The 26,149-nt window shown below is 34.9% G+C and overlaps 1 protein-coding gene and 1 pseudogene across 1 annotated transcript in view; one reads left to right on the top strand and one right to left on the bottom strand.

Moving 5' to 3' along the window:
* The window catches only part of COL3A1 (collagen type III alpha 1 chain), a 39,546-nt gene extending 18,248 nt beyond the window's left edge, over positions 1-21,298 (top strand). The window contains exons 15-51 of the mRNA XM_016149143.2: positions 475-528; positions 1,106-1,204; positions 1,767-1,811; positions 1,969-2,067; positions 2,263-2,316; positions 2,439-2,546; positions 2,763-2,816; positions 3,426-3,524; positions 3,814-3,867; positions 4,027-4,125; positions 4,457-4,510; positions 4,627-4,680; positions 5,002-5,055; positions 5,619-5,672; positions 6,002-6,046; positions 6,627-6,725; positions 6,814-6,921; positions 7,129-7,182; positions 8,609-8,662; positions 8,752-8,805; positions 9,483-9,536; positions 10,445-10,552; positions 11,000-11,053; positions 11,314-11,367; positions 11,587-11,748; positions 11,864-11,971; positions 12,937-13,044; positions 13,711-13,764; positions 13,853-13,960; positions 14,409-14,462; positions 14,979-15,086; positions 15,383-15,436; positions 15,533-15,640; positions 16,495-16,789; positions 17,815-18,002; positions 18,545-18,787; positions 20,168-21,298. Of these exons, the coding sequence (XP_016004629.2) occupies positions 475-528; positions 1,106-1,204; positions 1,767-1,811; positions 1,969-2,067; positions 2,263-2,316; positions 2,439-2,546; positions 2,763-2,816; positions 3,426-3,524; positions 3,814-3,867; positions 4,027-4,125; positions 4,457-4,510; positions 4,627-4,680; positions 5,002-5,055; positions 5,619-5,672; positions 6,002-6,046; positions 6,627-6,725; positions 6,814-6,921; positions 7,129-7,182; positions 8,609-8,662; positions 8,752-8,805; positions 9,483-9,536; positions 10,445-10,552; positions 11,000-11,053; positions 11,314-11,367; positions 11,587-11,748; positions 11,864-11,971; positions 12,937-13,044; positions 13,711-13,764; positions 13,853-13,960; positions 14,409-14,462; positions 14,979-15,086; positions 15,383-15,436; positions 15,533-15,640; positions 16,495-16,789; positions 17,815-18,002; positions 18,545-18,787; positions 20,168-20,314 (3,402 nt within the window). The 3' untranslated portion in view covers positions 20,315-21,298. The remainder of the gene's footprint in view (positions 1-474; positions 529-1,105; positions 1,205-1,766; positions 1,812-1,968; positions 2,068-2,262; positions 2,317-2,438; positions 2,547-2,762; positions 2,817-3,425; positions 3,525-3,813; positions 3,868-4,026; positions 4,126-4,456; positions 4,511-4,626; positions 4,681-5,001; positions 5,056-5,618; positions 5,673-6,001; positions 6,047-6,626; positions 6,726-6,813; positions 6,922-7,128; positions 7,183-8,608; positions 8,663-8,751; positions 8,806-9,482; positions 9,537-10,444; positions 10,553-10,999; positions 11,054-11,313; positions 11,368-11,586; positions 11,749-11,863; positions 11,972-12,936; positions 13,045-13,710; positions 13,765-13,852; positions 13,961-14,408; positions 14,463-14,978; positions 15,087-15,382; positions 15,437-15,532; positions 15,641-16,494; positions 16,790-17,814; positions 18,003-18,544; positions 18,788-20,167) is intronic.
* Positions 21,299-23,202: 1,904 nt separating this feature from the next.
* LOC107515480 lies at positions 23,203-24,156 on the bottom strand (annotated as a pseudogene).
* Positions 24,157-26,149: the final 1,993 nt, after the last annotated feature.

Raw genomic sequence — 26,149 nt, 5'->3', positions numbered from 1 at the left:
AATAACACTAAACCCATAAATAAAATCTAGAAACAGTTAATCTAGAAACATTAAACTCATAAACAACATTCTAGAATCCCTTATTATACTTGGCCAGTTGCTAACATCTGTATGATGCTAACAATTTTAGTTGTGGGCCATTATTGGATTTGACGATTAAGACCCTTACGAAATACATAATAATGTTACCCCTATTTTATAAATGATGGTTCAGGGCCAAGTAACCTATATGAAGTCACAGAATTTGTGGTAGAAGTCAGGGGTGGGAGGAGAGCCAAATTTTCTACTTTAGATTTTACTCTCTTTGTATTTTACCACTTTGTTTCTCCACATAATATTCATCCGTGAACGATAAATACTATTTTATCTGCTTAATTGTCTTTTGTATTTCATATGTGCTCACATATTATTACTAGTAGTGTTAGTTTTTGTTGACTTGATTAAGAGCTCTTGAATGGTATTTAATTTTTTCAGGGCCCACCTGGTCCTCCTGGAACTGCAGGATTCCCTGGCTCCCCTGGTGCTAAGGTAAACATGTATTTCTACGGAAGAATATAAAATATATCTTGGAGATGATAGAAAATCGTTGGATTGCTTCTTGAAAATAACTTTTTTTCACCAGTCAAGTGGATGATTTTTATTTGTACAGATGTTTAAAATCCTATTTTTTTTTCAATTAAAATTACTTAACAACATAATGTAAATTTCAGGCATCTGTTTTATAATATGACTTTTGTATACTTTATTGTGTGTCACCACCTGAAGCCTAGTCTCCTTGCATCACCTTGTATTGGACCCCCTTTACCCACTTTCTTGATTCCAAAAGTGTGTTGTATTTATCTGACATTCAACTATCTTGATATCTCTTCTGATGCTATCTTTATTTTCCCAGTCACTTTATGAGAAACAGAGATAACACGGTCACACATATAGTTACTATTTTTTTTCTTTTTGCCTTTATAATTAATGATTCTTGGCTTTAGATAGAATATAGAGTCATCCTACTCCAACCTTGAAGAGGAGGGTTTAAATAAGACTGAAGAGTAAATAATTTAAGAGGTGAGAAGTGGCAGGGGAAATTGACTACTGAGGGCTTATCTCTTAGGGTGAAGTTGGACCTGCAGGATCTCCTGGTTCAAATGGTGCCCCTGGACAAAGAGGAGAAGCTGGACCTCAGGGACATGCTGGTGCTCCAGGTCCTCCTGTAAGTAGTCAATATGGCCATTGAGAGGGAGAGTGTTGCTACACTTATTTTAGGAAAGCATATGTTTTAATGTTGCTATTAATTAAAATTACTTTTTTTTGAGAAAAATCTTGCTTAGTGCTCAGCAGTGACTCTTCTGTGACAAACACTGATTTAATCAGTGCTGGAAATGGTAGTGTTTGAGGTTTTCAGTCTTCTAGAACTTAGAAATTTTATGTTTACATGACACACACTGGATTAGAAGATGGTTGATTTTCTGATACTTCAAAGAATGTGCCCCAAACTAATTACCATGATCAGAAAAATCTGGAGAAGAAACAGAACCAAAATCTCTTCTATATATTTATTATTATAATTCAGAACAAGATTATAATCTTGTTATCCCTAATTTATTCAATGGTAATTTTTTGCCAACTTTTTATGTATTGTGCTATAGTTGGAGGAATCACTTACTCTCTATAAAACACAACATCTACTGATAAATTTATTTTGTAAATATATTAACAACTTCTAATATATGTACACTATCTGCATGATTATTAATACTCTCTTTTTTCTCTAGGGCCCTCCTGGGACTAATGGTAGTCCTGGTGGTAAAGGTGAAATGGTAAGAAGCCTCCATCCTTCACCCTCATCTCATTCACACACACACATTATTGGCTTCTTTTGCATGTTGCATGACAATATATTTGTGATGTTTAAGTTAACCATTTGGAAAGAAAGTTTAGGTTTGGCTGATGTTAGTGCTCTTGGGTTGTTTTTAGGGTCCTGCTGGCATTCCTGGAGCTCCCGGACTGTCAGGAGCCCGGGGTCCTCCAGGACCAGCTGGTACCAATGGTGCTCCTGGACAACGAGGTGCTGCAGTAAGTGGCCTATTTTTCTTTTGTTGCCTGAAAAGTGTGGCTTAATTTTCACAACAAAAATATAAATAGAAGATTTTTGTTCTTGTGCGGTTGAATTTATGTTGATTTCACTCTCATTTTATAATTGAATGTCAATGGTGATGATTTCGTTAGTCTATTCTCCCTGTTTTTAAATCAAGATTTTGTTTCATTTAGGGTGAACCCGGTAAAAATGGCGCCAAAGGAGAGCCAGGACCACGTGGTGAACGCGTAAGTATTACCCCAACAGATTTAGTTATCTTTTGGGAAAATACCAAACAATTAGAAAGTACACAGGTAAAAATTTTGCAAGCTGATTCAGGCATTATTCCTTTATGGGCATCCTTCTTTAGGGTGAAGGTGGTGCTCCAGGTATTCCAGGACCTAAGGGTGAAGATGGCAAAGATGGTTCTCCTGGAGAACCTGGTGCAAGTGGACTTCCAGGAGCTGCAGGAGAAAGGGTATGTTTTTCATGGGCGTCTAAATGAGAAATGACATCATTATCACCCACATAGAACTTCACCTTCAGGGTGAGGCAGCCATGGTTTTTCTTGAGTACTCAATCCCAAATATTGTTTTGAAAAACTTTATAACATGAGAATATCTCTATTCCCACTCAAATATTATAAAAAATTTTAATGTTTTGGACTGAAATATTTGCCTTTCACTATTTCCAGGGTGCACCTGGATTCCGAGGGCCTGCTGGAGCAAATGGCGCTCCAGGAGAAAAGGTAGAAAATTTAGTATATATTTTCAAAAATAAGACTACTACAAAAAGCTATATTCTTCTATATGGGTCTCCATTAATTAAATTCTAAATATCTAAAAGAAATATATTAGAGTTTTAAAAAATTTCCCAATGTAAAACAATTACTCCAGCCACTGCTCAGCTATTTTTCTAGCTTTGTAACTAAAGCAAGTCATTTAACCTCAATGAGAATCCTTTAACTTATCTATCAATTGGAAATTATTTATCTCAGCCTCATTGCAAGAACTGGATAAACTAAGATGCCTGAAAATTTTTTTAAAACTTTAAAGTTCTATACAAATTTGATTTTATACCATCAAAGATATTTGACTTTATATGCAGAAAAATATGTTGTTAAGCCCACTAAATATTACTTTTTAAAGAGTGTGATGTTCGTTAAAGTTGCCTCAAAACATTTCTAATATGACATTCCAAGCTAATAGGTAACAGTAAATATATACTGAGCATGTCTGCAACACATCAACTCTCTGTAAGAGACCAAATGAAGATGTCTAATTGTAACCTACATATCATCAATGTCTAAGTCAATGAAGGCTCTTTTACATATTTGCTGATTTATTTCACCATGTAGGGTCCTGCTGGGGAACGTGGTGGTCCGGGTCCCGCAGGGCCGAGAGGAGCTCCTGGAGAACCTGGCCGAGATGGTGCCCCTGGTGGTCTAGGACCAAGGGTAAAGAGAAATACTCATTTGCTAAGAAAAAAAGACAAATGAAGAAGGTTCAAGACACACCATAAATCAGACTACACCTTTTATAGGCTCATGACAAAATAGAATAAAATTCTTTTAAGAAAACTTAAGCTAGTATAGATTAGAGAAGAACAGAAAATAGAACCCTTGACTAAGATACTTTATAGGCAGAAAAAACATATGTGCAAATGTGAGACTATATATATGTGATAGATATACAGGTTTTTTTAATTATTGTTTTTAAATCACCTGACTGACTTCCTCAATTTAGGGTGCGTCCGGAAGCCCAGGAGGACCAGGCAGCGATGGAAAACCAGGGCCTCCTGTATGTACTTTTTTAATATCTCATTTTACAAGCCCAGTAAATAATGCCATGCATGGTTGAGCCTCACCTCGATGTATGTTTTATAGCCTTGATATGTATATTGTGTATTTTGATCAGATTTTTATCAAACTTCTACTAATGTGATTTTTTTCTCATTAGGGAAGTCCAGGAGAGAGTGGTCGTCCAGGTCCTCCAGGCCCATCTGGTCCCCGTGGTCAGCCTGGTGTCATGGGTTTCCCTGGTCCTAAAGGAAATGATGTGAGTTCTTTTTTAATTTTTTCAGTAAATGACAGGAGACCTTTTACTTCCTGTATGGGAGTGGAGAGATGGCCAAACTTAATATCTGCTTCAAGGCACAGAATAATATATGAAAATCAAATACTTTGTGAAAGGCACTAAATACACACACACACACACACATTTTAGTAGAGTGCTAGGGTAAGGGGGGCATCATTTATGGAAATCTACTTATAGAAAATATTTTTTGGTTGTGGATGTACATGCGTGTATGTAGAGGAGGCAGATCAAAATTCTGAGGGAACAGTATAGTAAATGATTTGAGAATAATAAGTACTGGTCATTTCTTTAGGGTCCTCCTGGAAAAAATGGAGAACGAGGTGGCCCTGGAGGTCCTGGCCCTCCAGTAAGTAATTTTCATCAAATTATTTCCAGCCTTAAAATACAGGCATTTATCTCCAACCTATGACTTCTCTCTGCTTTCCTAACTGCTTTTTTTGTTTTGTTTTGTTTTTCTTTTAGGGTCCTGCTGGAAAGAATGGTGAAAATGGAGGGCAGGGACCCCCAGGACCTACTGTAAGTTGACTCATATTAATTGGAGATGGTGGGTGGGAATGGGGCAGAGGAAACAGGAAATTACATAATCTCTGACACTGTATCATAATAGTTCACCAAACAATTATGAAGCTTGTTTATTTAGATAGCTAACTAAATGCTGACACTTAGTAAAGTTTATATTGCACATGTCTTCCTTGTATCCCTTCCACAGGCCAGACTCTGCTCTCCTTCACACCATTAATTTTTAAATTAAGCTGTTAGCCTGCTGAAATGAAAACGTGTTAACCTAATATGAAAGGTATCTTATAATGGAAAATCTCATTACATTTTTCTACCTAGGGGGCACCTGGTGACAGAGGTGAAGCAGGACCCACAGGTGCACCAGGATTACCAGTAAGAATTAGTTGTTTAAATTGTCATTGAGCGCCTGCTTTTACCACACTAGTACTTCCCTTGATAGTTGTATTTGTTAATTGACAGTTTAGTTGTTTTATTTTGTGTGTGACACTAATAGATTATAATTCATCTTAAGCTTAAAATTTGCTAGTCTGTGTTCTACCTTGAAATAAAATGACAGACAATGTGAATAGACAGGTATTATTTCTATGTCTATTCCAGAATGAATACATTAATAATTTTTTAAAAGTAATTAAGTTTACATAATTCTATTTATTTACATTTATTTTCATAAGAACTTAAATTTATATAGTTAAATCCATCTCACCATGATCATCAACTCATTTTATAAACATCGACAAAGAGAATAGAGGGAGATGAACCTTGATTCATAAGATATTATCACATACCTGTCATTGGATTTTGAGAGCCACATTTTTTTTACTTCTAAAGAGATTTAAAAAACCTTTTTGAATACTTTGCAAGAATATACATATGAGAAGCTTTTTTTGTAAGCAGTGTTTAAAGTGATTACACAATACAAATATGATTCTTTGTAGGGCACAGCTGGAGTCAGTGGTCCTCCAGGAGAAAATGGAAAACCTGGTGAAGCAGTAAGTTGCTTGTCACTTTTTCAAAACTCAGAAACCAAAAGAATAAATAAAGAATAATAATTTAACATTATTAACTTTTGCTTTTTCTCATGCCATGTTCTCAGTTTTAATATTTAGTTTTGAAATATTCATTAACAAAAATTTATTCAATAATAACTATTACATAAAAACTTTGAAATGTACCATAAAATAAAAAGAACTAAAGAAGGAGTTTATAGCTTGAGATATAACAAATCAGACAGTATGAAAACAAGTCAAGTGTGTATCTTGCTTATATTATATAATATGCATTTTGATATAGGCCTAATCATAGAATGTCAATCTTCTAGGGTCCAAAGGGTGAGGCTGGTGCACCTGGAACTCCAGGAGGCAAGGTGACTATTTCAATTTATTTTCTAATTTCTTCAGCATGTTATAGAGCAATTGATTGGTGACATACTTTTATTATATTACAACAAAATACTCTTTTTAAGAAGCGCAACATTACAAAAATATGGTGAATACACTTAAGATAACTTAAGGAATTTTGAATACGTTAGATATGCTTCATCTGAAAAATTAAGTTTTCTGACATTAATAAACACTATAGAATCAACTATGGGCCTGACATTTCACAAGAAAAAATTTTCCAGTACCTTGATACTACATAGAAAAACACTTTTTTGGTAAAAGAACTTGAAATTTTACTTTTGTGAGTAAAATAATAATAACAGTTTCAAAACTAGCTCATCAGATCAGGTGTCAAAGTTTTCTTGTTGAGACTAACTCTTTTTAAGTTTTCAGTTCCTACTCAGTTGATCAAATGTCCTATATAACTATGAAAATTTTCAACTTGTTCAAAAATATAGGTTAAGAACCTAGCGATCTGCATCAAAAGAATACGATTTAGGGTGCTTGGGGTTTATTTTTAGCATTAGGGTTTTCTAACAGAGATATTACACATTCTTACTATAGGGCGATGCTGGTGCCCCTGGTGAACGTGGACCTCCTGGAGCAGCAGGTGCCGCAGGAGCTAGAGGTTTACCTGGGCCCGCTGGTCCTGCAGGAGGAAAGGTAATACCACATAGTTAATTCAATTCACCTAGATTTTACAAAATGCATTCCCTTTCCTTGTGATTTACTATGTATTCTTTAATTTCAGGGCCCTGCTGGTCCTGCTGGGCCCCCTGGTCCTGCTGGTACTAATGGTATACAAGGGATGCCTGGAGAAAGAGGAGGTCCTGGAGGCCCCGGCCCAAAGGGTGACAAGGTACTGACTTATCTTTTGTTACTTATGTAACAAAACAGACTTTGTAGGTAAAAGAAAATACCACTGCTGGAAAACAATGTATTTTTAAAATTAAGGTTATCATTTTATTTGTAGTATACATTACAGCAAATCTGGAAGGTCGATTCTCTTCCTGGAAGATTTTCACTGAGAATGTTTCTAATCTGATGACATTGGCTTTATTTATAGGGTGATCCAGGTGGTCCAGGTACTGATGGTGTCCCAGGCAAAGATGGTCCAAGGGTGAGTACTCACTTTGGGGGAAATAGTCCCTCACCTTAACTTCTGTTTATTCCCAGAAGTTAGGCCATAGTTTGCCACCTTCTGGGTGTTTGATAATTAAAACTTCTGATTTCTATCTCTCACTACCTGATAGTTCAACAGTGACCTGAGAATGGGAAAAATCTCAAAAGTATAATAAAGGTTATAAGCTAAAGTCATAATGAGTCACTGAATTCCAAGATAATCAATACTGCTCATGAAGGAACTTTTCGATTTTAAAAAACATTGTAATTTTGTCGTAATCATACCATGGAATACTACTTAGCAATAAAAAGGAATGAAGTATTGAAAACTGAAACAATTTATGTAAACCTCAAGTACATCATGCTGAGATGAAAAGTCAAATCAAAAAGATACTTACTGCATGATTCCATTCATGTAACATTGTGAACTAACACAATACAAAGATACAGAATGACTTTATGGTTATCAGGAGTTAGGAATGGGGGAGAGGGAGACAGTTTTAGCTATAAGGAGGTGATACAAGGGAGTCTTATGGTGCTGTGCCTTTAAGTATCTTGATTGTGGTGGTGGTTATGCAAGGTTGCATGTGATAAAATTATATAAAGTGGTATATACACAAAAGAGTGCATGTATAACTGATGAAACCTGAACAGGCTCTATGGATTGTACCAATGTCAATTTCTTGGTTTGATATTACATGACAGTTATGAAAGATGTAACACTGAGGGAAGCTGAAAGAAAGGTGCACAGGAATCCCTGTATACTTCTTTGCAACCTTCTGTAAACTATACCTATTTCAAAATAAATGTTTAAAAAAAACATTATGATCAAATCTATTCACATTAGCAAACATCTAGATATATAGTCATATCTAGATAATAAACATGCTAAAGAAACATGAAAACTATGCCTTTACATAGATATGATATTTACTATAGTTGCCTTAAAGAAATTCATAAATACTTCACACTTAACAGTCTAATATTTTATTTATTTAATGTAAGTATAACTTAATATTTGAAAATGTCAATTTGAAAACATTAATATGTGTAATGATACTTTGGGTAGTGAAATGGAACATTTTGAATTATTAAGCAGTTGAATAAGGCAAGGTATTTTAATTTTTAAGTTACTATTGTAAGATCTTATCTCACATTGTATTTACCTTCTGCAAGAGAAAGAAAACTGAATCAATAAATTTTTGTCGAATCTTCTAGTCCTTAACAGTCATTCCCTAGAATCTTATATTTACTGAGCTCTGAAGTAATTACATGTTGAATGAAAAGAACACTATTCAAGCCATAAAAAAATCATATTGTCTTGTTTATTAGAAGAATAATATGTCTATATGCTCTCTGTTTGATTAATTGGAAAAACAATGGTTTTTATCTCCAAATTAAAAATATATTTCTATGTTCTTTAGGGTCCTGCTGGTCCCATTGGTCCTCCTGGCCCAGCTGGTCAGAATGGAGAAAAGGTAACACCCAACACTAGTTAGAAACAAAAAGAAAATGCCTTTGGCTTTTTGGACGATCGCAATATTATTTTTCTTTTCTCTTTTTAAAGGGTGAAAGCGGTTCCCCTGGACCTCCAGGTGTAGCTGGTCCTCGTGGTGGCCCTGTAAGTGTTAAAGACATTTTCAACAGAATTTTTAACCCACACAGACAGCAGCTACTTAGCAATTCTGCCTAGGGGCTCTGTGTCTCAATGGTAGGATACTGTCTTTAGGGGTCATATGACATGAAAAAAAATGTTAAAGTTTTTCAATTTAAAATTCACAAGAGACAATTTTATGTCATGGTTTCTTTCCTAAACAGTTTTGAAAAAATTAGAAATTACACAAATAATATACATTGGTAAATGAGTAAGTATTTCCTAAACCTATAGAACCTTTACCTGAGGTTCCTTCTAGATCTAAAATTCTCTACCTCTAGGATTGTGACAAAGGAGTAATCTATAGTAAATGTGTTCAATTATTGATTTATTTAATTTCTCAACCTTTTATTATTTTAAAATTGTCACATTTTTAAATGTTATATGATTAAATGTGTTAAACACAAGAATTCTCAAATTATTTTTCTTGCAAATAATATTACAGTCAGAGGTAGAAAATCAATGGTTAGAGTGTTATTCACTACTAATTTTGTTTAGAAATTGTAGTCTTGAGAGGGTAAACCATGTTAGTTACCTTTGCACACTTCCTTCTTAAAGAAAAGATAAGATGATACAGAGGATGATGTGTGGTCCCTGTGGGAAGATGTGTTCTCCATGACTAACAAGGACTGTTTTTACTTCAGGGTGAGAGAGGTGAACATGGGCCTCCAGGACCTGCTGGTTTCCCTGGTGCTCCTGTAAGTATGACATTAAAATATGTCATGCAACCCAGAATGACTATCTCGTTGAAAAATGGCAGATATATAAGTCTAAATATAGCCTTGCCTCAGCCACTTATCCCCTGCACCTTTTTTTTTTTTTTACTTTAGCTCTATTCTTATTCTTTAAAAGATGAAGACAAAAACACTTGCCCTGTCTTGATGACAAGTTAATGAGGCTAACATGATATCCTAGATTTAAAAACGCTCTGAAATTTTAAAAGTTCTTTCATTATAAAATGATACCAGTTTAAAAAATTAATTTAATTTAATTTTATAGTATTTTCAGGTAGACAGTACAATGGTCAACATCCATATAATTTATAAAGTGATTGCCCTGACCACTCGAGCACCCATCCTGTACTGCACACAGCCACCATGATAATACTGACTATATTCTCTATGTTGTATTTACATCCCTATGGCTGTATCATAGCTACTAATTTGTACTTCTTCATCATTTCACATTTTTCACCCAGCCCCCCTAAACTCCCCTCCCCTCTGGGGATCACCAGTTCGTTCTCTGTATGTGTGGGTCTGTTTTCTTTTAGTTTCTTTGTTTCTTTTGTTCCTTAGATACCTTTTAAAATTAGCTCTAAGCCCAGTGTTTCTCAAATGATGTTACTGAGGCTCACTTTCAAATGCACAATCCTTAGAGAGACTTTCTCCCTTATGATAAATAATGCACATCTAGTGCTTTCTTGATAATATTATTTTATCAGGGAAATAGTATGATTGACTTTGTTTTGCTATGTCTTCTAAGAGCCTGTTTTCTGATTATTTCAACATCCTTCTCCTCAAGAATTCTATTTTCTGAAGAAAAATAATGTTGAGCCAAGTGTATTATGAAATACGAGAGCTCACGGGCCTTTTTTTTCTGCATACAGGGACAGAATGGTGAGCCTGGTGGTAAAGGAGAAAGAGGCCCTCCTGGTGAGAGAGGCGAAGGAGGCCCTCCTGGGGCTGCAGGAGCCCCTGGCGGTTCTGGGCCTGCTGTGAGTATTCTCTAAGCTGGAAATCACTTAGGTCACTGAAAGAATTTAATATGTCAGACCGATAGAGCTTGTCATGGTGACAAGTACAGCATTCATAGGAATATAGTTCTGAGTTTGAAGTTTGGCTCCAACAGTCTAGAATATTATGTCAAACAAGTTATTTTAACTTCTTCATAGAGTTACTTTTTTTTATGGTTTTTTTTGCTACAGTTTTTTACTTTTATTGTAGGTTGCTTTTTTTGTTGTTTTTTTATATATATATAGATGTATAATTGACATATAACATTGTATAAGTTTAAAGTGTACAACAGAATGATTCGATATATGTGCATATTGCAAAATGATTATGACAATAAATAGAGTTCCTGTTTTTGCAGCTTAACGCTTCTCCAGAAATGTGATTTTGGTGCTATTCTCATAAACCATTTTCACCTCCATTTCATTTAGGGTCCCCCTGGTCCCCAAGGTGCCAAAGGTGAACGTGGCAGTCCTGGTGGTCCTGTAAGTGTTAATCCTCAACTATTATTGAAGAGAACTAATTAATTAATATCAATCTGTATAAAACTGCTTCAAAAGCACTAGATCCTTAAAAAGAGTATAAAAATTATAATCACTTACTCATATATGAGTTATATGTAAATTCCAAAAGAAAACAACAAACCATACGTGACCCAGAGTAGAAGGCAGATCCTGCCACATTTTTAAATTTGTAATGGTTATTTGTTCTGCTAAACTATATAAAATATGTTATCATGTCGCAGGGTGCTGCTGGCTTCCCTGGTGGCCGTGGTCCTCCTGGTCCTCCTGGTAGTAATGTAAGTACTATTTAAAGGATTTTTCACCACATATTCCAAAGAATTTTTCACCACATATTCCATAAAGAGCACTCACAATTGCATAGGGTGAGAAACTTACACATTACTACATTTCTTTGTATTAAATCCCTTATAAAGTTATTTGAATGAAAGTAAAAGAGGGAAGATATTTTTAATTTTTTATTATAAAATACTCAAATTTCAAATATCTCTTTGTAGGGTAACCCAGGCCCTCCAGGCTCCAGTGGTGCTCCAGGCAAGGATGGACCCCCAGGTCCACCTGGTAGCAGTGGTGCTCCTGGCAGCCCTGGGGTGTCTGGACCGAAAGGTGATGCTGGTCAACCAGGTGAAAAGGGATCACCTGGTGCCCAAGGCCCTCCGGTAAGTAGATTCATTGCTCTATCGATCGACAATACTGTTTCATTTTTAATCATGAATTAAATAAAAGAGAATATAGTCACATATAGAACTGAGCCTTTATTATCTGTCACCACAGGGGGCTCCAGGTCCACTTGGAATTGCAGGGATTACCGGAGCACGGGGTCTGGCAGGACCTCCAGGCATGCCAGGTGCCAGAGGAAGCCCTGGCCCACAAGGCGTTAAGGTGAGCATAGCCATGTTTGTGTCACTGGAATCTTGTTTTCATTGATAGCCTTTAGAGACCACTTAACCATAGCAAAAACGGAATGAACAAATTTTCCTGTTCACATTTTCGAAAAGCGTGCATCTTATTATTTTCACGTTTTCAAAAAGCGTGCACCTTATTACAAGGCTTCAGAGCACAAAAAAACAATGCACATCATAGACCAGCCTTGAACAGAAACACAAAATAAATCGATATCGCAGAAAAATATCTTGTCATTTCAAATGTCTGTTAGGAAACTTGTGAGCATTGTTGGTTCAACTGTGAGTTTTAAAGAGGGAAATAATATCAGCTTATAGATCTATGAAAGCCCTTAATAAATACCAATTACCTATCACCTCAATTCATTTTGCGCTTTTAATCTTCTTTCATTACTATTACTATAACATTCTAGTGGTTAGCATCTTAAATATCTATCTAGCAAATGGGGCAATAAAATTCTTTTTTTATTAAGGCTCTTAGTTTGACACTCCAAGCATCTCTTTAAACTAAATGTCAAATAACATTATAGTGAAAATACAATATAACATTTAAGTGTATTCAGCTTATATAAACAAATCTAGTAAATGTACATTCTTTAGGTAGGGCCAAATGTTCAATGTAACTTAGTTGTAGTGGTCACCATAAACCTATAGTTTCATTATTTTTTTTCATACAATAGCCTTGTCTATTTATATGTCTCATATTAGAATGTATTCTGAATATGATAATCAGTGTAATTACTCAGGCCTTTGGTATCCAGGGTCGTTGGGCAAGTTGGAAAAGACATTGCTTCCCCAAAGCTTTTTCCCTATGGTGGGGACAGTTTTAGGAACAAACTCAATAGAAATTGAATTAAATAGGGTTTTCCCTGAGAAATAAAGACATATTATAACATTATATTAATTAATCTCTTAAGTTAAGAAATGTCTTATTTTTTTGTACAGGGTGAAAGTGGGAAACCAGGACCTAGTGGTCAAAATGGAGAACGTGGTCCTCCTGGACCCCAAGGTCTTCCTGGTCTGGCTGGTACAGCTGGTGAACCTGGACGAGATGTAAGTACTATCCCTTAGGAAATATACAATAAGCCAGGTTGTACTTGATAATTTATTTAAGCAAAGGTCAAATTGGGCCTTAATGTCTAAGAGTGTAAATACTGCAATGTGCCAAAGGTCTCCCTCCTTCTCTAAAAACAGGTATTCTTTCTATTACAATTTAAAACAAGCTTTAGATGTTCATGTTTATTAATATTTACCCAATGAATGAGTGTTCATGGAGAAGAACATGATCTTTAGCAAAATAAAGAAACAAGTTGTGGGTGGAGAGATTTCCAATTTGCAGCATTCCTCTGGGTGAAATGTACTGCATATTTTCTGTGGTTAGTCTTTTCTTAAATTGTAGATTTTCATTATCAGCTAAAACAACTGTCAAGCTTTTATGTATTGTCTTCCTCCTAGGAATCCCTTTAGCTATTTTTTTCTTAATTATTTCTCTTAGTCTCGCTCCATGAAATTTTAGTACCACTGATACATACTGAATTTAGGTACTGTCATGCTTTGAAGAGCCACACCCATTGTAATATCTAAGATTTTTCCTTCCCAAGAACCACCTCCATCTTCTTTAATATGCTATCACTCCCATCTAACATTGCTTAGATGGTATTTGTATAGTTCCAAAAAGGTTAATTTCTTTTCTCGTTTTTTTTCCCCCCCTTTCATTAGGGAAACCCTGGATCAGATGGTCTGCCAGGCCGAGATGGAACTCCTGGTACCAAGGTAAAACAAACATGTGTACAACAGGCTTGTGTAATTAAAACAGTAACTGCTGATCATATTTACTTTGGATCTGTGAATTTGTCCACAGGGTGATCGTGGTGAAAATGGCTCTCCTGGTGCCCCTGGTGCTCCTGGTCATCCAGGCCCACCTGGTCCTGTCGGTCCAGCTGGAAAGAGTGGTGACAGAGGAGAAACTGTGAGTTCTAATAAGCACCATCTTTCTTTACTTGTCTATTTTATGTAATAAAGAGATTAGGAGATAGAAGATATATGTTATATCTGTCAACTAAAAGATGTACTATCACTTGTTTTACAGTTTTTATGCTAGTCATTCCATAGGCAACTGTGGTAATAAAGATGTATGAGAAGTTTGTGGCAGTAGTCAATGAAGAATTCATTACTAAAATTCAAAATGGTCTTAATCAGACAAAGCGTATATTCACTGGGTAAATGTAAGAGAATTAACAGGACTTCCTCAGCTTTTCTGCTTAGAATCTCTGATAAAGATATAAACAAGGAATGAGCTTTGAAAGAGAAAATGATACTAACTCACAATGAAATCATTAACTTTTAAATCAAACAAAGCAATACCAATAAATGGACAATTCCCTGTGTGTTTGTTAATTTGTTTATTTTTATTTTAGGGCCCTGCTGGACCTTCTGGTGCTCCAGGTCCTGCTGGTGTCAGAGGTCCTGCTGTAAGTCTTTTCTTTTTCTTCCTTTCTTCTTCCTTCCTTCCTTCCTTCCTTCCTTCCTTCCTTCCTTCCTTCCTTCCTTCCTTTCTTTCTTTCTTTCTTTCTTTCTTTCTTTCTTTCTTTCTTTCTTTCATCTATCTTTCTTTCTATCTTTCTTTAAATTCATTCAGCAGTATAAGAAATATGCTATTTTCTGGCATACTCAAGAAAAGGGAATGACAAAATACATAGCTGTGGAACAGAATTTAAACTTTCCTTCAATTATATAGAAAGAAATTCAGGATCCAAAAGTTCGTTGGGGCCAAGGATATACACATCAATTGTTGGGGTTCCATATAATTATTAGTCCAAATCACAAAAACCATAATAGCAATCTTTATTATTCTATGTATGCAGTGTCTGTTGAAAGGATTTCTAGTTAATAGAATGTCAAAAAATGGAATTAATTGGTATAAATTCTATTTTGTTTTCCAATATGTGTATGTGCATATAATCTTAATTTGATATGTATTTTCAAAGGGTCCCCAAGGCCCACGTGGTGACAAAGGTGAAACAGGCGAACGTGGTTCTAATGGCATCAAAGGACATCGAGGATTCCCTGGTAGCCCAGGTGCCCCAGGTTCTCCAGTAAGTGCATCCATTTTGTTAGAAAATCCCCTTCAATGCGTTTTAATTGATGAAAAAGGCAAATCTTAGAGCCTGATAGTAGAATGTGTTTATCTCTAAAAAAACATGTCAAAAGAGATGAGAAATGGAATCGAGGGCTTATTTGAAATAGTACTTGGCATGAGACAATGGGGAGAGTAAAGCAAAAAGAAATTATATTTTATCATGGTCTCCATGTTTTTTGATCTGATATTGAATATACAGTCTCCTAATGTTTTTAAAGTCTTCACTCATATTCACCCTTCCTTTCCTCTCAGGGTCCTGCTGGTCACCAAGGTGCAATCGGTAGTCCAGGCCCTGCAGGACCCAGAGTAAGTACCACAAGAAGATATTGCAAGATCCATATTTTTATCTATTTGCATTGAAGGAAGATATTCTAGCATTGTGATATTATGATAATTTTTTAGGGACCTGTGGGACCTAGTGGACCTGCTGGCAAAGATGGAACAAGTGGACATCCAGGCCCCATTGGACCACCAGGGCCTCGAGGCAACAGAGGTGAAAGAGGATCTGAGGTAAGACATTACTTACTAGTACATGTGTTTAATTTGCCATAACTTCACATTTTCAGAAATGCTTTGGAATAGTCTAAGATAGTGAGTTAAACATAATGTAATCACCAAACATGATTTAGAAAATCAACAATGACTTTAAAACATTCTCTACCATATTAAGACTTTGTCTATCACACTATGACAACAGAGGAAACCCCCTTTTTAACAGGTTGAACAGAGAGCAGTTGTATCAGACATAAACCCATTTAACCAAATGAACTCTGCCAGTGTTGATCTCACATAAGTGTCTCTCGACTATAATTATTATGATTTGCAAGTATGTAGTACATTCTACTCCTCAAATAGCTCCCACGATTTCTGTTTTTCTGCTAATACCATCATTCCTAATACTGTCCTATATCACACCTTTGGGGTCAGTGGAATAAAAACTATTACCTGCACAAGTTATACATGTGACAACTGAAACACAAATAGTTAAGTGATCAGCCCAAAGACACAAAGCCAATGACAAATCTGAGATCAGAATCTAGATTTCCTGATCATATTCCCTCTGTCATGTCAGCATTAAAATGGCTGACAACATTTATACAGAAGGAAATGTGACCGAGTAAAATTTGTATGCTTACATCACTGATTCTCACACATTGGAGCAATGACTTTGTGATAATGAATTATAGTTATCACAAATTCGTTATCATTTGGTCACAAAGCAATTCAAATAAAACTTTGTTAGAATAATTATAATGTCACAAGGTATTAATTGTCTTTAACACATTTTCTTGAACTAGCCACATATTCCTTCAGTGGAGACCAAACAAGTAAACCTCAGTGACGTATGTTTTTATACTTCCTAGGGATCCCCAGGCCACCCAGGACAACCGGGCCCTCCTGGACCTCCTGGTGCTCCAGGTCCATGCTGTGGTGGTGGAGCTGCTGCCCTCGGTGTTGCTGGAGGTGAAAAAGCTGGTGGCTTTGCCCCATATTATGGAGATGAACCAATGGATTTCAAAATCAACACTGAAGAAATAATGACTTCACTCAAATCGGTCAATGGACAAATAGAAAAGATAATTAGTCCTGATGGTTCACGCAAAAATCCTGCTCGGAACTGCCGAGACCTGAAATTCTGCCATCCTGAACTCAAGAGTGGTATGTTGGCAAATTATTCACATTCCTCGCAACAGGATTACAGAGAAAGCTGCTTATATTAGAATTTAGGGAGAAAGAAAGTTTACTGTAAATAGAAAATATTTTATAGCAGAAACATTTCTTAAGGTTAGTTGAATTAAGATTATGTGACATTGTGAGAAAGAAAACATGAATTGTACAGGTATACTTAAAATGTAATGTGAATAACTTCAAAATATTCCAAAGGTAGGGCAATTTAAAGACAGTTTTGTAGAAATCAAAGTTTGGTGTGTTTTCGCACATCATCACAATGTTATTAGAGTGATAAAGCAATAGCGTTGTGTTCTCAGGATCAAATATATGTAATTTGATGCAGATATAATTTCTGATTAAGTTATTGCTATTTAATTTTTTGTAATAAATACAATTATTAAAAATTTCAAACTATTAAATTAAAAAAAAACAGAATATTATGTGGAATTTAACTGAATAATGTGATAGTATACAGTTTTGCACATATTCGGTTAATTCATTCTGAAAGGTAAAATTATTTCAAGCTCTTAAATATCTTGACATGGAACATTGCCTTGGAGTCATTTCTAGAAATTACTTAAATAGAGGACAATCATCAATCATGGGGACTTTAGGTTTAGGCTTATTGGCATAAATCTAGATTAGACAAAGACCTTACATTATTAAGTAAAACCATATTAAATAAGTATTCAACTTTAAAAAGGGGGATTTTAGCAAATATAATACAATAATCAAAAGATCTTAGCTTGATATATCTTCGTTGTTCAATATTAAGATGTTATTTTTTAATTCAGTGCTTTTTAATTTTTATAGCTACCTCTTTTACCTCAATAATTTTAATCTAAAAGTTTCTGTGTTATGCTATACTATTAAATATAAATACATAAAATACAAATACATTAGCAGTCAACATTATGAATGTTTTACTAGGCAAATGAACAGATTCATTCTGGTCCAAATCGGTTACTGGAGTTTATAAGCACTTTTTATTGTCTTTTTTTGTGACTATACAGGAGAATATTGGGTTGATCCTAACCAAGGCTGCAAGATGGATGCTATTAAAGTATTCTGTAATATGGAAACTGGGGAAACATGCATAAATGCCAGTCCTTTGAATGTTCCTCGTAAGAACTGGTGGACAGATTCTGGTACTGAGAAGAAACATGTTTGGTTTGGAGAAACCATGGATGGTGGTTTTCAGGTAAGAAAGATTATATCTTTTTTTTTTTTTTTCACTTAATCATCCCTACCTACCTAACTTTCTTGGTACCTCCTATTTACTCATCACAAAGCAAAGTTAGTTAATAAAAGGAAGAACCCAAATGATTATATATATTCAGGTGTCTACTCTTATAACTTTTTTAATTCGTTTCTCAAGAGCTAAGCTATATTGAATGATTTTTTGTATACAACCATTTTTCTCTCAATTCTGAAGATCTTTTTTACTCTAGCATTAATGTTTGTTATACATGCAATAAAAATTTATGTATATAGTGACACATAGTTAATAGATTTACCACAATGATCACATCATAAAGTATACAAATGTAGAATCGCTATGTTGTAAACCTGAAACTAACATGTTGTATGTCAACTATACTTTAATAAAAATTTCATATATAAAATATTCATACATAAAACATGTGAATAACCTACATTACAATGACAAACTATACTGTATGAATCCCTTATACACAGTTGCAACCAAAATGTTTGATCAGTTTTATTTTTTCCCTGTTACAGTTTAGCTATGGCAATCCTGAACTTCCTGAAGATATTCTTGACGTCCAGCTGGCATTCCTCAGACTTCTCTCCAGCCGGGCTTCCCAGAACATCACGTATCACTGCAAGAACAGCATTGCGTACATGGATCATGATAGTGGGAATGTAAAGAAAGCCCTGAGGCTGATGGGCTCAAATGAAGGTGAATTCAAGGCCGAAGGAAATAGCAAATTCACATATGCAGTTCTGGAGGATGGTTGCACTGTAAGTAACAACATTTTTATAAGCATGAATCATAATGAGCTCAGAATTTCTAGTTTAATTGCACTATTTTAAAAAGAAGAAATAAAAATAATGAGGGTGAACAAAAGAAGGCATTTGGTGTGAGTTATATAGAATCTACTGATGCACTGCATGGCATGTTCAATATCACAAAAAATATCACAAAAGTATATTTTCTCAACCTCCAGGTAAAAGGCATTTGAAATTAAAGCAATTGAAATTTAAATCCATAATATAAACTTTATTAGATAATCTATATGGTTACTATATGTTCTGCATAATAGCCCCATCATATAGACACAATCTAAAATCTCTGCTTTGTTTTTCATTTTAAAGGTTAACTTTAAATCTAAATCTATTTTTTGTTATTATCATTTATGAACAGAGAATTCACTTCTAATATTAACAAAATCCATTGTGAAAAACCTTCTTCCACTTCTTAGTAAATGAACTATATACCTGGTAGCAATGACCAAGACTTCTGAAAATGGGCTGGCCATGAAAATCTCCCTGCTGGGTTTACCCCGAAGTCCTACAAGCCTTTTCATTTATGATATGGATTATCAACTGGGAGGATTATAGCTTTGAAGTGGAGCAGGCCTCATATGTTTGGAAGATAGCATGGCAAATTGGCAACTACTTTCAAACAACTTTTTAAAAAAACTTGCTCCATTACAAACGTCTAAGTACAGCTATGTACCACATAATGACATTTGGGTCAATGACAGGCCATGTATATGACAGTGTTCCCATCAGATTATAACGGAGCCAAAAACACCTTAGTGACATTGTAGGTTGTTGTTCATGAGATTGTAGCACATTTCATGACTCATGTGTTTATGGTGATGTAAACAAACCTACTGAGCTTTCAGTCATATAAAAGTATAGCACATATAATTACGTACGGTCGGCATATAATATTTGGTAATGATAATAAATGACAATGTTATTGGTTTATGTATTTAATATACCACACTTTTTATTATTATTTTGAAGTTAACTATTTCTATTTATAAAAAATTTTGCTGTAAAACAGTAAGCCATGTTACTCCATCAGCTGCCTCATACGTCTCATACTTACTGCATCTCTTGATTGCGTCACTTTCTCTGTGTTCAGCTTAACCAATCTTATATCATTTTATGCAGTAACAGGCTATACTGTGTAACCTAGATATGTAGTAGGCTGTACCATCTACATTTGTGTAAGTGTACTCTATGACGTTTGCCCAGCGATGAAATTACCTAATTATACATTTCTGAGAAGGTATCCTCTTTATTAAGCAGCACATGAATGTAATTGTAACTTCATGATCACTTACATTTTTCTCTCTCTTTTTTTTTTTTTTTTTTTTTTTTTTACAGAAACACACTGGGGAATGGGGCAAAACAGTCTTCGAATACCGAACACGCAAGGCTGTGAGACTACCTATTATAGATATCGCACCCTATGATATTGGTGGTCCTGATCAAGAATTCGGTGTGGACATTGGCCCTGTTTGCTTTTTATAAACCAAACTCTGTCTGGAACCCCAGCAAAAAATTTCACACTCCATATGTGTTCCTTTTGTTCTAATCTTGTCAACCAGTACAAGTGACCAACTAAATTCCAGTTATTTATTTCCAAAATTTTTGGAAAAAGTATAATTTGACAAAAAAAAAGAATACTTTTTTTTTTTTTTGCTGTTACACCAAATACAGTTCAAATGCTTTTTGTTCTATTTTTTTACCAATTTCAATTTCAAAATGTCTCAGTGGTGCTATAATAAATAAACTTCAACACTCTTACAATAACACTGTGTTAAATTCTTTGAATCCTAGCCCATTTGCAGAGCAATGACTATACTTATCATTAAAAGATAATCTTTCTTTCTGAAAGAGTCAAACATGAAATTTGAAAAGACTCCCTGTTTCAACTACCTCAACCTGGTCAGAAACACAGATGAATTCTCTAAGTTCCCGGAAGACTAAAAAAAAAAAAAATTATATAGTGGAAAAACTTAAGAATTTAATTGATTAATTTTTTAAAATATTTGTATGAAAAAGTAGACTTTAGTGCAAGAATTTAAAGAAACATTTAACAATCCACAATAATTTTAATCTTGGATATCAACTGCTTTTAAAGGTGCTTTTCTTGTCATTGCTATAATTATCAAGATTATCAATATTTGGGAAGGTTTTAAAGACACATGTTATGGTGCTAATGTACTTTCACTTTTAAAACTCTAGGTCAGAATTGTTGCCTTTCATTCAAAATACAAATGCACACCATCTGTACATGTCTCCTGTCAAAAAGATTTATTGCCATGTCGCTTCAGAGGACTATGTCCCTTCATCGTGTAAAAGTCAACAACAACAACAACAACAACAAAAAGTTATGGGGCTGATTTGTCACTATGACACAGAGAATGTGTTGAAATTTAACTTGTAAGCTTGTATGTGGTTGTTGATCTTTTTTTCTTACAGACACCCATAATAAAATATCATAATGAAACATTCCTGTTTTTTTGTCACTTTTCATAGATATAACAAATGCATGTTTACACTCAGGAACTCTAGTGATTTTTCTTGAAAAAAGAATATTGAATTTAACTCTCTAGCTTAATAATGCAGTGATTTTCAAAAATGTGAGATAATATAACCAATATTCAGAACAGAAATAATGCCCGGTGATAAAATTGTAGATTTTTAGATCATATTTAGTGGAACTCCTGAGGCATTTTGAAAAATGAAGGCATTCTATTAGAGTCAATCCCTGGAAATAGTAACATAATAAATCATGTGGTCCCCAAAGTGGAGGTAATCAGGGAGGAAAATGTTGGTGATTTATCAGGTTGTAAACAGGGTAGGCAACAGACATTATTATTAAAAATCATTGCAAGTTTAGGCTTTTTCTAAACTTAATGCCATCTTGGGTCAGCTCTTTCTCCACCATCAAGTTCTTATTCTTTTAGTTACTGTAAAGAAAAATAGCATCGTCTTATACATTTGACTTTGTGTTTGAAATTTTCTCACTGCATACGGTTTATAAAAATAATGATACTTTCAAAGGTAAAAATTTCATCAGTCAAATGTCAAAACTTAGTCCATTTATTCTCCATGTTAGAGGCAACCAATGTTAACAGTTTCTTCTACATCTTTCAGGAAATCTTTTATATAGTATATAAATATATGTTATATATTTCATAAATATTTGAGAGAGACAATAAAGAGAGAAATGAAGACAGAGAGACAGAGACAGAGAGACAGAAAGAAAGCCAACCTTCAGTATGCATTAACAAAATTAAAATACTGGAGTTCTAAATTTAGACATTGTCAAAGCCAGATATATTTGGTCAAGTTTTTTTCATATTGCATCACACTGACATTGGCTCTCCTGCTTCCATTTTTCACTTATATGGACCTTTATAATTATACTGGGCTCAACTGGATAATTTAGGTTAATTTCCTCATCTCAAGGTTAGTTGATTTAGCAACCTTAATTCAATGGCAACCTTAATCCTTCCTTATCTTGCCATGATAGTTTCCAGGGGTTAGAATATGAACATATTTAGGGGTTATTATTCTGCTTACCTCTCTAGTGACATGAAAAAGTGAGGAATAGAAAATCCATGTTAGTTGTGGTCAAGCTGTAGTCTGGGCAACAACAGACATATTTCTAAAGAAGCTCTGCCAAAAATGGCATCCAATGTTTAGTTTTATGATGGTTTCACCAGGCTGCTTCTAGAATGTGATCTTGAAGATGGCTCTGAATGTTAGCATTCCCTTCATTTATGTTCATTTTATGAACCTGAGTTCTTTAACTTTCTCTAAATTTTCCTCTGAACTTCAGATAAAATCTACAAATTGCATTTCTCTTTAAATCAGCCAAAGTTGCTTTGTATTGTTTGCAACCAAAAATCCTGAATAGGCCAGCAACTGGTAATAGGCTATAATGGCAGTGGGTAGAAATTTAGAAAAACAGAAAGACTCTGGGATCAAATATTTGCCCCAGTTAGGGATAAATATAGGAAAATCCAATTAATAACCAGGGATGAGATTTGCTGGTCCATGGAAATAAGATTCATCATTTGTGATCACCTGGAATGGTTTGCACTTTGAAGTCAAGGCTTAAGATGAGTGGATAAACACTATACAACAAGATATTTAAATTTCATGAGAAATCGCAGGACTGCCTTGGGTGTGGATGCTTCTCCTGGTGGTATACAGAAAGAGAATGACAAGTTCAAATCCCTAACTTGTCTCAAGGTGATCGAGCTAAACTAAAAACATAAATATATATTTAAAAATTGTTTTATAATGCTTTGATTTTATTTCCTGGGATAAAAAAGTATAGGCATAAAAATTTTTACATGGTCCTCTTGAAGATATCATTTAAAATAACTTACCAAATGGCTTAATTCATGTCTCTTGATTATTAGTATCCATCAATGTTACTGTCAGCCTTGATTAATTTGTTGAAAATTTCAGAGCAGAATAAGCAACTTTTATGAATATTTTCCCAATTCCTGAGAATCCTATCATCATAGAAATATTTTATCCTTTCATCATAAACCTCTGGAAAGTAGCCATGGTCGTTCATTGTTAATAAGGCAAGGGGCAGTGTTGTAGAGGGTTAATCCATATAAATTGGATTCTATTCGTAAGAAATTTTCCAAAAATCACAGATATAAGTCAGGAAAAAACAAAGAAGAAAAATGATACAGGCCATTCTGCTGCAGTAGTGATCATGTGAAGCACATAACTTTTGTCCTTGGGGTTCCAGTATAGTTTCTGTACTATATCTGTGCCAAAACTGCCACTGTGCAAAAGCAATGAGCAAGTCAGCATGCTAAATGCCCTTACTCCACACCAGATTACTCCCAGCAGTCTGAGCCAGAAGACTTGTTTGACACAAATTTTGGACTGCATTCGATAGGAAAGGATGATCTGAACCAAAATGTATGTATAATGAGCCCATACCAAAAGTGAGCACAGCTCCACATACATTAACAATTAAAAAAAAGTTTCTTTTCTGGAAGTTGGCCATCATGGAAAGTCCCAGACAACTCAGCAATCCAAGTACAAGGCCAGCCTTGTTTAATCTGATGATATAATTCCCTTCAGAATTCAGAGCATGAACTTGCACATAATGAACATAATAAATGATAGAAATACGTAAAACTGTGGTGAAATTTAACATTGCCCCAATCAAGCATTTTTCTGGAACTACTGTACCAGTGTCACTGATATAAAGTAAAGCAGGGTCAATATGGTGGAGGGTTATGGCAGTCATGTATGAAAATTAGAAAGCAGAGGTAGTCCAAATAACAAGGGCTGAAGGAAGGAAACAGGCCTTGCTGAAACTACCACATCTCAAAAAGTCTTCGTTGCTTGCTTTTTTGGTTTTATCTTCCTCACTAAACTTTAAGTTCTGTGAGAGTAGGAACCAATTGTATTGCCATTATATTTCCAGCTCCTGTTTTAAAGGACACAAAGTGTCAGTCTTCAAATCTGCCCAAACCTGAACTTTTTGTATATCCTGTCTTCTCTGCTTTCTTTGAAGATCCATGAATCAGAACTACAGTTAAAATTATAAGATGAATTACTTATGCTGTTTTCTCTAAGTAGTGACTACTCACCCAGTGCAGGACGAGCCTTCCCGAGATAAAGAAATAAGCTGTGCCAGGCCTGGGGCAAACCCGCCACCCCGAGGAGCACTCTGCTCTGCAGCTTTTTCAACTCTGTTCTGCATTCCTTTCTAAAAATGTTCAAACTTATCTCTTTATATAGGTTTGAGATAATTGAAAAGCAAATATAAATTTAATTCTGCAGGTTACTAAACTTCAACATAAATCTAAATAAATTTTTAATTTTTCTGCATGATTGCTATATAATTGAGAAAAAACAGAATCCCAGAAATTTGAATGGGGTTTATGGAAAAATTCTCTTCAGATATTCCTGATGGAAATAGACCCAGCTGAAATAAGCTTCTTGGTTTAAATGGAGATGACAGGATTCCAGCAAGTAAAGGCCAAAGGGCCTCTCTAGACTACCAGAAACAAAGTGAGGGTAGCTGTAAAATACAGCAGGCTTGCATGGTTAAAAACAAACAAACAAAACCTCCAAACAACAACAACAAAACAGTTAATTTGGAAATATCTTTGGTGGTAGTTAATTGATAATGGGCCTAATAAGATGGGCCTTATTAGATGGGCTGCGTAGGAAAGTTGTACTTAGTTGTTTTATATATATAATGACACACACACAAAAAATCAGTACAGGTGAAAAGAGAGCTTAGCCAGTTCACAGACTATGAGATAGTTCATAGAGCCAGGAGGATGAAGGAAAAAGTTTAGTGCTTTGAAGGAAATCTCTTGCAATAACATTACTAATGAGCAATTAACATATGTCAAATATCATTCTAGTCCCTTTAAACATATTCATGTATTATTCACTTGAATCCTATGAGGTGCTATTATATTTATTTAACTAAAAAATGAAAATTACTAGAGGTTAGATAAATTGCCCAAGGTCACCGAGCTAGTAAGAGAGAGAGTGAAGATTTTAAACCAAACAATCTGACTTTAGGGCTAAAACTCCAAGCAATGACAGTAAACAGCTTAAAATATATATGTTACTGTTTCTTCACAAGAAACCAAAGCTACTAAGTTACTGGTGCACTGGGGAAAGAGAAAACGCATTTCTTAGTGGTAATTATTGAAGAATAATTAAAAATTATTACCAATCCCTAAGGATTCAGTATATCGCTCTAAACTTGAGTTAAGATTTGGATTACTGACTTTCAGGATGATCATAGGTGATTCATGTGCTGTAATTCACGTAAGTATGCATTTATTTAGTAAGCCACTTAGTCATCTAATGTGCACTAAACACTGAGAAAATATCCTGTGAACTTCATTTCATAGAACTAAAGACCCACATACTCTATGGCCTAATTGAGATCCCCACTAAAAATTTCAAATACAGTCATGTGCCCTATAACAACGTTTTGGGTATACATGCTGTGGCCCCTCAAGATTATAATGGAGCTGAAAATTTCTGTTGTCTATTGATGTCATAGCCATCTTAAAGTCATAGCTCAAAGCATCTCTCACAGGTTTGTGGTGATGATGCTAGTGTAAACATACCTACTGCTGCCAGTTGTGTAATAAAATAGCACGATTATGTACAGTACATAATACATGATAATGATAATAAAGGACTGCTAGCAGTTTATGTATTTACTATATTACACTTTTCATTATTAATTTAGAATGTATTCTTTCTGTTTAGTAAAAAGATTTTGCTGTAAAACAGTGTGCCATCTTACCCTGGCTGTAGTCTCATACATCTCCCGTTTACTGT

Source organism: Rousettus aegyptiacus, unplaced genomic scaffold (genome assembly GCF_014176215.1).
Source record: "Rousettus aegyptiacus isolate mRouAeg1 unplaced genomic scaffold, mRouAeg1.p scaffold_m13_p_2, whole genome shotgun sequence".
NCBI lineage: Eukaryota > Metazoa > Chordata > Mammalia > Chiroptera > Pteropodidae > Rousettus > Rousettus aegyptiacus.
The sequence above is the reverse complement of the archived record's forward strand: the minus strand, read 5'-3'. Positions and strand labels throughout refer to the sequence as shown.